This window comes from Tribolium madens, unplaced genomic scaffold, assembly GCF_015345945.1.
Source record: "Tribolium madens isolate multiple individuals breed KSU strain unplaced genomic scaffold, Tmad_KSU_1.1 Scaffold_91;HRSCAF=231;Tcas5.2_LG7, whole genome shotgun sequence".
Classification (NCBI taxonomy): domain Eukaryota; kingdom Metazoa; phylum Arthropoda; class Insecta; order Coleoptera; family Tenebrionidae; genus Tribolium; species Tribolium madens.
Genome location: NW_025401063.1, coordinates 1,677,173 through 1,688,935, shown reverse-complemented (window position 1 = coordinate 1,688,935; position 11,763 = coordinate 1,677,173). Strand labels below are relative to the sequence as shown.

Below are 11,763 nucleotides of genomic sequence, written 5' to 3'. Positions count from 1 at the left end.
TTTAAAGAACATTTTTCTGTTTTTATAATATTTTGACCCAAAAGATTTCTTCTAATTTCTTCACTTTTTTTTCAGTTTCTGTTTTTTTCTCACTTTTCTTAATGTTTTGTTTCGTTTTATCAGAAATTCACGACCAATATTGTTTTCAAAACTAGATTTTTCTAGATTATCATCATCAAATCTTCTGTTAAATACCGTAATGTGATCAAAAAATCCCATGATTTATTACAATTTTTTATTCGTTGCTTTTTATTCATTCGCAATTAACATTCCGCACTTGTGTTCGCAATTACTCGAAATAAAACAGTGTTCAAACTCAATTTTCAGAAAATTAATTAAACCTGAAAATACTCATGAAAACTATAGCCATTTCCATGGAAACCATCAAAACAGGTTGCCATAGTTACACCTGTTATAGGTGGAGATGTTTCCATGGAAACTAAAACCTAGAGGTTGCCATAGTGCCCAAATGCGGTGTTGGAGAAAACGTTGTGTGCCACTCGGGGATAAAAAATGCCATAAACGCAATTTTACATTCGGTTTTGTTTATTTGTGTTGAGATAACCCTGAAAATAAAAAGTGTATTTATTTAATTCGCACATTTTCGCAATGTCTGACATAATCCTTGCATTTTTATGCGAAATACGACCAAAAAAAGGAAAATTTTGTGCACGCTCATATTTGGAGTGGGAAAATATAATGTTACAAGGTTAGTAGCGAAAAATAAGTAATAAATTAATAATAAATAAGGATTCCTTCTGGGAGAAGTCACTTATCTTTTGCCTACTTTACTTTATTTTATTGCTGTGATAACTGTCGCAGTTTGCGATTGTTATCTTGCATGAAACAGAACCGATAAAAATGTCGATTTTTTTTTTTGATTCAATAATTCCAGTAATGCGTTTTACATTCCGAATAACGGATTTGTGCAATGAGAAAAGCAAATGTTGTTTGCATATTGCGGAATATTGAATCGTATTATATTGTTTTGTTTTGGCTGTCGAGGGGTCAAGACTTGTGGAATGTCGGATTGAGTGATATTTGGCTTTATTAATTAATAATCGTGACACTTGATCAAGTAAACTGGGACAGTTCTGATAAATGGATGTCTCATTTTGTTTGGGTTTTTCACCAAATGGCCAATTCTTGGGTTTTTTATTATATTGTTATTATATTTATTAAGAAATGAGTAATTTTGCTAAAAAATATAAGCGTGACATCATGTTTTCTAATTGGGCCATTAATAAATACTTGGAATAAATTATGGGTTAAAAAATATTATTTATGGTTTAAGCAATGTTCATTTCAGCGCTACTTCATCATTATTATTATTAATAATATTTTTATATCTGACATCAGCACTCAACAGATTAGTGTTAACAGACAAGAAGTTGATTACTTTTAAAAATTATTGTTAGAAATAAAATAAAAAAATAAAAAAAAAAATTGAATTTTTCAAGAACAATTTTCTGTTTTTTTTTTGATACTTTGGCGTTTTAGATCCCTCAATTTTTTCACTTCTTTCCTAATTTCTGTCATCGAGTTTTTCTTCTCCCGCTTTTTCTATTTTCTCGTGTTGTGACAAACATCGTTTTCTAAACCAGTTTAATCTAGATTACTAATCAAAAAATCTTGATTTTAAATTCTTGTTTTAAAATTAAATCTTTCTCTGTTTTTCTAATTTTATTGTTTTTGTAAAAAAAATTTTATGTCTTTGGTTACCTCTTTCCTGATTTCATGTTGTTTTGAAAAATTTGCTATTAAATTCGTTGTCTTCTGAACTACTTTTTTGAGGATTATTATTATTAAATTTTCTGCTAAATTCTACACTATAATTAGATTTTGGTGTTGTCCCACCGTTTTTCTAATCTTGATATTTATTTTCAAAAAATTACTAATATTTGTCTTTGAAATAAAATAAAAATAAAAATTCAATCATTTAGAATCTTCAAAAAACATCTTTGTTTCTTCTGATATTTTGACCCAAAAAAATTCTTCTAATTTCTTCACTTCTTTCCCAGTTTCTGTCATCGAGTTACTTTTGTGTCGTGACAATTATCGTCTTCTAAATTAGTTTAATCTAGATTATTAATGAAAAAGTCTTAATTTTGAATTCTTTTTCTAAAATTAAATTTTCATTTCTTGTTTCTCTGTTTTTTCTAATTTTTTTTTTTTGAATTGAATTTTTGTTTTGTTTTTTTATGTCTTTGGTTTTTCTTGATTTACTTCTTCTAGACAATGCAATTTTTGATTCATGTTGTTTGCCATCGATTTTTCTTTTTTATTTTCCATGTTTTTTATTGAAAAATTTGACATCAAATTTGTTGTCTTCTGAACTACTTTTATGAGAATTATTATCATTAAATCTTTTGTTAAATTCTACACTGTAATTAAAGATTCGTTATCTAAAATTAGATTTTGGTGTCGTCTCACTGTTTTTCTAATCTTAATTTTTTTTTTCAAAAAATTTGCTAATACTTCTATTTTTGAAATAAAATAAAAATAAAAAGTAAATCATTTAGAATCTTCGAAGAACAACTTTCTGTTTCTTCGACTCACAAAATTCCTCTAATTTCTGCACTTCTTTTTCTGCTTTTTTCACTTTTTCTAATTTTTCGTTTTCTCTTCAGAAATTCACGACCAATATCGTTTTCAAAACTAGATTTTTCTAGATTATTATCATTAAATCTTCTGCTAAATCCTGTAATGTGATCAAAAAATCTTGATCTTGGTTGTTGTTTTTTAAGAATTTTGTCTTTTGTCTCTCGTTACTTTTTCTGCAATTTTTGATTCAATTTTTTTAATCTTGATTTTTTCAACCAATACTATTTCTGTTTTAGAAATTTTGATTTGTTTCTTTTACATTAAATTTAGCTTAAATTTTTTAGTTGTATGTTTTCATTTTTTTTTATTTGGAGGTGGAAAACGTCTTAAATTTCCAGAAGGCTTTCTCTCAAAATTTTTAAGCTAAAAACCTGAAAATTTTTATTGGTTTTCAGGGGTTTTCCAGCAGTTTCTGAAGTTTTGTTTGCTTATTTCTTTAAAAAAACAATATTAAGTAGTGGAATTTTCTTTTTAAATTGACGTTGAACATTTTAGTCCGAAATAATACTGATGAGAGCTTTAATAACTTAACTATTGCCAAAAATTATTAAACAAAGTGTTTTTTATAAAACATGATTACGATTTCAGAGATTTATATAACCAAATTATGGCTTTTTAAATAAAAATTTGCAATAGAAGAACAAACAGAAAATATATACTAAAAACTTTCTGTTTTGATTGCTTTTTAGTGTTTTTTTTTAATATAACAAACGTTTCTGAAACGTCAATAACAATAATTTCAATGAAAAAATGTATAGCTGGTTGCATTTAATTTTGTTTTGTTACTCTTGTAAAGTTATTTGAGTCGCCTTGTATATTTCTAGATATTTGTATTTTTATTAAAATTTAATGCACAAATTTATACAACTCTACAAAAATGCGTAATTTTTAAATCAAATTTTTACTTTATTTGCTAGTTAAACAGATTATTATCTAATTAGATTATTTGATAAGAACTTAAGAGATAAAATATGACACGTTTAGATAAAAACATGTAAATATTTTCAAAGTTGTAATAAACTCTAAAAACATCTTTATTTACAAAAAAACATTTTGACCAATTAGATAATAAAAAAAAACATAGACCGGCGCATCCACCAAATTTTACACATTTTTTAAGCTGTATTTTCGTGTTAAAAACTCAACTTAAATTTTAAAAAAACACGTTTAAAATGAATTCACTAGTTAACTGTCATAATATTCTTATTTGAGTACTAAAAACACCGCAAGCACCAAGTATTTTATATTAACATCGGTAACCAACAATACAACTCTATATTTTTGTGTTAAAAACGTGACTTAAATACTAAAAAGCTTGTCAAAAAATAAATAGACTAGTTTGTTGTTATTGTTTTTATTTATTTACTAAAACAACCCAAATCAATTAATTCTAATGTAGACAACCAACAATACGCGTTGCCGGTATTGCGGGCACCTGTAACCTCACCGGTCGATAAGATCGCTTCCTACCATCATATCCCGCTTACAATATGGCAGTTGAAAGCATCAGTCACGTTTATTATGTTATAGTGCTAAACTCTAACACGCATACAACCTAACGACAATCCAGTCTTATCACAACTACCATCGCCTCGAGTGATCGTAAGTACCAATTCCATCCCAAATCCCATTTAGGGGAATCACGAAAAATCCCATCTACCAGACGGCCGAAGACCCCGCTCACATGTTTCGTCTAAGCCGCGAAAGTGACTCATCCCGGAAAACTCCACGATTTTCCTAATATATTTGTCTTGTTTTCCAGGTATTTGGACCATGGCGTCGTTAGTTAACGGTGAGTTGAACCCCATTTATTCTCAGGCGGCTATTTTTACCATTTGTTTTAACCCATTATCAATTTAATGGGACAATGCGTCACGAAAAAGTTAAAATATTTATTTTCTGATTAGACGCAATTACCGTTTTCTAATCGATCCAGTGCTACCAACTGTTATTACTAATAAAACAATTGAAATAAATTGACAGATGTTACTTCAATTAAGTTACGACATACGTCCAAATTTAACCCATCTGGTTTTCTGGGTGTTTTAATCGATGATATAACATTGCAACAAGTCTATTAAGTCTTAAAAATGTGGCTCTAGGGACATAAATTCCTCCTAGTTTGTAAACCTGTTGTAAGATAACATAAAAGTCCCCCTACTGGGTCATTTCTATTAAAACTGGTTTCATTTGAAATTCTTCCAGGACATCAAGGCGGCTTGTCTTTGTTCCATGAGTTGTATACTGAGTTTTTTCTATCACTAGAGAAAAAAAAAACTCAGGTAGACGTGACCCGGCCTTAAAAAATTTCCCCCCAAATGCGTAATTCTTGCTTCCGCTCGAATCAGTTTGTTTATTTACCTGTTCACTTGTTTTCGAATCGTGACCTTGTAAATTCGAAGGACGATCGATGTATTACGCCGTTGACTATTTCAAGGTCACTTTTCTTGTGCCAGTCACAAATATCGATTTCGGAGACAAAGAGGAAACGTTTGTGCACCTGAGGGTGCATCTCAAGGTCACTAATTAAGGGGGAAAAATACAAAATATGCACTTTTATAGTTTCCTAGTTTTCTATGACTGCTTATTAGTGTTGCTAATATTTTCTCAAGGTGAGTAATTTGGTGATAAGTGAAGTTTAAACAATTTTTTATTGTTGTTTAAGTACGACTCTTTATTCAATTACGTTAAATTGGTATTAAATTTCTTCTAGAACGTTGTTGTTCGTATATTAACACCAATTCACAAAATTTCAAGTGTGCTGTGAAGGCCAAGTTTTGTACAACATCTAGTCGTCTATGGAATTATCATTGAAATAAAAAATGCCGCTTTAAAAAATATTGAATCTAATTAACCTCAAACTTCGATTGACAACTGTCACTGTTGACAGTTGACAAAAAAATTCCATAGACGACTAGACGAAAATCATTTAGACACAGATCACTTGATTTGCGACCTTCTCACTTCCATTTAATGCAAAACAAATGTGGATTAATTAGTTCAGGTCATTGCATAGAAGCCTTGACTGTGGTTTTAAAAAAATCGGTTGAAGAAAAAAAAAAGTTTTTCATTTTTTATCACTTGAATTATCGAAAAAATAACCTTCATAGGTCGACAACACCACGTGGAGATATTTTAATCATTTTCAATTGGTGTTTTTTTAATTGACTTTCACTTGTTTCATTTAAATTGTAAATTAATTTTTTTAATCTGGTTGGCTTGACAGTCATAGCCACTCAGATTTGTATTATCGATTATTAATCAAGTGGCCCTTGAAGATTACCCAAAAAAACAATTGCATTGTTTGCCTATCTACGATAGCCTATTTTCGTATTCGCAAAAAGGAAAATTGCACATTTAGTATACAAAATTGTTTTGTAATAGAAAATTGTTACTTAGAAACCCTTTTTTCGTCCTAAACGAGTCGACAACTATTTAGTTGCTATAAAAACGCGCCGAATTTTATATGTATCTAAGGTGATAGAGTTATAAAAATAAAAGTTGGCATAGTAACAAACAATAAAAAGCACTCCAGTGGCGTGTAATATTTTTTCGTTAAAATTTTCCACTTGTTTTATTTAAAAATAGGTGAGTTATTTTTTTTAATACATTTTTTTTTAATTGTTCAATTTTGTCTTGCGTGAGGTTGAAGTGGTTCTTATTTCTGAGACATTCTGTATAGTTTTTTATTTAATGGCCCAAAAAAACGGAACAATAAATTTTAAAGCAAAAAAATTGCTATTTTTTTTAGTTTCACGTCTATTGAGACTAAACATTTTAGGTCTCGTATCTGTATTTTTCTATTAAACTAATTAACTTAAGTCCATTTTTTCCATTTTTTTTCCAAAAAAAAAAAAAACTAAAGTCCATTTCGCGAAGCTTTGATTTAAGGGCTGTTAAAAAATCAACCAAAAATTAACTTTTTCTCAAATGAAATTATTCGTTCCTCTGATTTTTTTTTGTTTTTTGTAATTTTTTATTTTTTATACCTTTTTTTTAGTGCACTATGCATTCAGGGTGAATAAAAATATGGAATTAAGCGTTTTTTGCTTAAAATATCTTTTATAATAATAATAATAATAATAATAATAATAATAGGCCTTTATTAGAAAAAAAATTCTATAGTAGATGTTAAACTATTTCTTTATTAACTTTTTTGAGTAGATTAAGTAGCACTTTAACAGCAAGGGTAGATAAAATGTTTTCATTTTTTTTAGTAACCATAGTAACGGAGCAACACAATTGCCATTTTGTGTAAAAAATTGTAATTTTCTTTGAAATTTTTTTTTTATCTTAAACTTGAAGTCCTGCTATAGAAAAAAAATGTTGTATTATACACAACGATAAAAATTGTTTATCTACTCGTGAATTTAACATTTTCACTCGTAGATAAACAATCTCTTTATCGTGTAGTATAATAAAAAACTATTTATACATTATAAAGTACAAACTATGGAAATATGATTGTTTTTTAAGAATACATTTTACAATTTTTTAGTTTTTGAGTTCTGCATTTTTTTAAACAGCAATTTTCCAGTTTTAAATTCAAAAATAGATGAGATATTTTTTGTAAATTGAACTAAAGTGCATTTTGCGAAGCTTTTATTGGTTTAACGACTGTTACAAAAATTAATCAAAAATTAACATTTATTTTATTTACTGGTAGGGGTAAAAAGTAATTAATTGCGCGAAAATAAGCGTTGTTAGTGACTCACAAAGCCTGTAAAATTTTATGAAAATAACTCAAGCGGTTTTGAGGGAATTAATAGATTTTAATTTTTATTATGAAATTTTATCATCCTGTATATCCGTAACGAAGCTTTATAGGACTATTGTTTATTTGACAAATTAGCGTTATTTTTCGATGTAGAATATGTGGTTGCAATTTTTCGCAATATTAAGAAAACACCCTGTATAAATTTTTTATACGCGTTTTAAATTTCTCCAGTGTGGTAATATAATTAAAATTCTTAATTTGTGTTTTTTTTTTATAAAACTAGCAGTTATATGCCCTAATGGATTTGGATTTTTTTTTATTACTGTGCATACAGGGTGAATAAAAATATGGAACTAAGCGTTTTTTGCTTAAAATATCCACTTTCTGAAAAAATATTCAGTACATTATGAAGTATGTACTATAAAAAAAGCAATTTTTCACTTTTTATTTATTCAAAGATATATGAGTTTTTTTGTAATACATTTGTTGTGAATTGAGTTTTTTTGTAATACATTTGTTGTGAATTAAACTAATTAGGGTGCATTTTGCGAAGCTTTTATTGGTTTAAGAGCTGTTTAAAAAAATAACCAAAAATTAACATTTGTTTTCTCATATGTGGTTTTCGTAATATTAAGAAAACACGCTGTATAATTTTTTATACGTTTCTTTGATTTTTCCAGAGGGTAATAAAGTTAAAATTTATTTGTTTTTTATATAAAACTAACAATTATATTCCCAAATGGATTTGGATTATTTTTTTTTATTACTGTGTACTATGCATACTGGGTGAATAAAAATGTGGAACTAAGCGTTTTTTGCTTAAACTATCAACTTTGTAAAAAAAATTTTTAGTGCTTTATAAAATAGTATAGAAATATGATCGTTCTTCAAGGATCAAATTTTTTGAAACATTTTTTTTTTAGTTTTTGAGGTCTACAAAATTTTATTAAATAACATTTTTTTGTCAATGACTATAATTTAAAAATTACACTTATCTAATTAAAATTGTTTTTGAACCAATATTTCAACGAACGAAATAAAACAATTTTTTTTTAAAGTTCATTCATTTTTTAAATGGAAAAAACTACATAAATACTGTTGTTTCAACAAGATTGAGGACAATTTGTGTTGTTTTACTTTTCCTCGAGAAGATTTATTGTTAGAAACATCGTCCTAGACTGTCCATTTCTAGTGCTTCGTCGGGTCATCGGACCCGATCGATCGTGCACTCTCGACCTTGACGTTTCCTCAATTTTGAAGAAAAATCATATTTTCAGGTCATTCCACTAAGCCGGGGGAAATGCGAAAAAACCACCCCGAGGACGAGTCCGAATTCGAACTGGAGTTCACCGACGACATCCACAAGACGCATATGTTGGCCTCCCTCAACACCATGCGAAAAAATCGTCACTTTTGTGACGTCATTCTTCACGTATGTGCACTGACTGTAGAACATCACATTTTACGCCTTTTCGGTCAATCGTGTTGTCGTCATTTTCTCCTTTGACTCAAATTTAATCGCACGATTGACCGGAATATAAGTAAATGTTGGTATTGTTTACGGTCAGTTACACTACTGGGTGCTCTCCTCTCGTCATAATTGAATTTTATTGAACCAGTAGTGAGTAGCTTTTAAGTCTTTTTTCATACTAGGAGTAGTCAAAGCTTTTCCGTTAGTTCGTTATCAGATTTTCTTGCAGAAACGATCGTGTTTTGTAGGTAAAAATTTTACTAGAATCGTTTTTTATTATTGTCGTTCTTTTGCACGAAGAACGTTTTAATGTTTTCTGTTTTTACAGAACAGTAGAGAATGGGTGACGGTAATTCCATTTTATTTCTTTTGATTTTTTTTTTTTTTTCAAAACTTAAATTTTTTAAATAGAAAAACTCAAGTACGGTTCTGGTGTTATAATATTGGGGTTTTTTCGTTCGTATAGGTTGGCAATACCGAAGTTCATGCGCATAGAGCCGTTCTGGCGAGCGCTTCACCCTATCTCGCCGAGCTTTTTGCCAACGATCAAGCACAAAATCCCCTAGAAAATGTCGTCACGTTTAAATTAAACGGCGGTTTTAATAAGGACGCCTTGAGGATCTTAGTCGACTATGCCTACACCGGCCAACTCGACGTCAAGTATAATCAGGTAAGGTTGGCAATATTGTAAAAAAACTAAGTTGGTAACATTGAATCGTTGTGAGATAATTGTGACAATCTATTGGGTTTTATTATTTTTGTCTTTTTCGAGGGTTTTAATACGTTTTGCAGTCAAAAATCACAAAATTAGGCCGAAAGCGATGCTCTTTGATGTTATTTTCTTTGTTTTAGTCGATTTAACGGGCAAAATTTAGTCAAAAATAAGCCAAAAAAACACTAAATTTAGTCGAAAATAGTGTTTTCTGTTTTTTTTAACTTTTTTTGCGAGGTTTTGAAAAATCACCAAGTTAAGTCTACAATTATATAATTTTTGCCTTTTTTTTTAGCGCTTTAACACGTTTTTCATTAAAAAATCACTAAATTAGGCCAAAAACGATGCTCTTTCATGTTATTTTCTTTGTTTTAGTCGATTTAACGTGTTTCTGAGCAAAATTTAGTCAAAAATAAGACAACAAACACTAAATTTATTCGAAAATAGTGTTTTCTGTTTTTTTTTTTAAACTTTTTTGTGAGATTTTGAAAAATCACCAAGTTAAGTCGAAATTATATTATTTTATTCTTTTTCTAGCGCTTTAACATGTTTTTCATCCAAAAATCACAATATTAGACCAAAAGCGGTGTTATTTTTGGCTTTTTTTAATGTTTAAGTATGCTTTTGAGCTGAAGACGCCGTTTTTAGCTGGTAAAAGTCAAAACTGCTGAAATCCTCTTCAGGTCAAGTTAAAATTAAGTTGGCAACACTGAATGTTTGGTGACAAATGAGGTTGTTTCAAGTGACGGATTTGCCAGCGGTCGTCTGTCGGAAATGAATGACAATTGAGTATAAAATTGTGACAATTAAATTCGAGTCAGTGTTGCCAAATTTAGATTTTCGTTTTTGACCCACTTCAATGTTGCCAACTTAATTTCAATAAATAAGTTATTTTTATTTTTGCTCAAATTCTCTTCAGATCAAGACTGCAATAAAATTAAGTTGACAACATTGAATATTTACAAAAAAATCAATTGGCAACACTGAATTATTGGTGATAAACAAGGTTATTTCAAGTGACGACTTTGCCAGCAGCCGTCCGTCTGAAATTGAATATAAAATTGTGACAATTAAATTTGAGTCAGTGTTGCCAAATTTAGATTTTCGTTTTTTTACCTACTTGATGCAGTAATTTCAATGTTGCCAACTTGATGTCAATTTTTTTTGTAAAAAGCTGAAATTCCTTCAGGTTAAGGCCGTTTTTCTGGCCGCCAACCACCTGAAAATGGAGCGTGTGACCCGGATATGCGCCCAACACTTAATAAAACATCTCTCTGTGGAAAATTGCATTGAAATCCGTTCTCTACCGGGAATTGCTCGCAACAAGGAATTTATCCAACAAGTCGACGCATTCATCGCTAAAGAAGTGAGTTTTTTCCCTCCCTCAAATCGATAAATTCCTCAAATTCCACTTCTAGTTTGACAAAATCTGCAAAAATAACGACGTCCTCAATTTACATTGCGCCAAAATCGAGGTCCTCAACCAATCACGCGAAGAAATGTCTTTGGTGAATCAAAATTCACTCTGTCGCTTAGTTTTAGAATGGATCAAAAGACAAGTCAACGAAGAGTCATTCAGCGTTGAAATGTTATCAAATAAGACTTTCATGTTGTATTTAGCCATCGATAATTCCCTACAGGATTGCTCAAGTCTACCAACTGGTGACGTAAGCGACACAGAAATAGTCCAAGATTATAAAAAAATGTCCCTGAAAAATAACAACACAAATGCGAAAACGAAACGCAAATGTTTGGGTCAACCGTCAAAACCGCGAGTTTTAATCTACAATCGCGAAATCGGCGAAGAAATTGAATTCGAAGGCGAACCCGATTGGAATTTAATCGCTTCGGAGAAAGTCGGGGAGCATAGTTTTCTAGCGTTGGTAACCCTAGGTGGCAGGTTGTCAACACTGTCAATCCAGTTGAGGTATAGTTACTTTAATTTTTGTTATATAGGATGTTCCAAAAGTCTGGAAACGATGTTATTCTGCCGAAACTATCAAATTTTTTGGCAAATAAATTTATAGGTGAGCAATGGCTATCAAAATGCTATTCAAAAAAAATTTTGAATATTAATTATTTGTTTATACTTACAGATAAACATAGTAACTTTTTTATTTTTAAATGGAAACCTACGACAATTTTTTTTTAGACAACGAGTTTGTTACAAGAATTGTTACTGTGCATTTTTTTTTTGTAAACCTTACACTTTTTTGTTAAAAAATTAATTGTTTAAACTTTTGAGATTATGATACTAAT

The 11,763-nt window shown here is 29.7% G+C and overlaps 1 protein-coding gene across 1 annotated transcript in view; it reads left to right on the top strand.

Moving 5' to 3' along the window:
* Positions 1-4,075: 4,075 nt before the first annotated feature.
* The window catches only part of LOC123010626 (influenza virus NS1A-binding protein-like), a 10,987-nt gene continuing 3,299 nt past the window's right edge, over positions 4,076-11,763 (top strand). The window contains exons 1-6 of the mRNA XM_044407663.1: positions 4,076-4,206; positions 4,367-4,396; positions 8,599-8,753; positions 9,259-9,462; positions 10,694-10,870; positions 10,923-11,431. Coding sequence (XP_044263598.1) covers positions 4,378-4,396; positions 8,599-8,753; positions 9,259-9,462; positions 10,694-10,870; positions 10,923-11,431 — 1,064 coding nt within the window. The 5' untranslated portion in view covers positions 4,076-4,206; positions 4,367-4,377. The remainder of the gene's footprint in view (positions 4,207-4,366; positions 4,397-8,598; positions 8,754-9,258; positions 9,463-10,693; positions 10,871-10,922; positions 11,432-11,763) is intronic.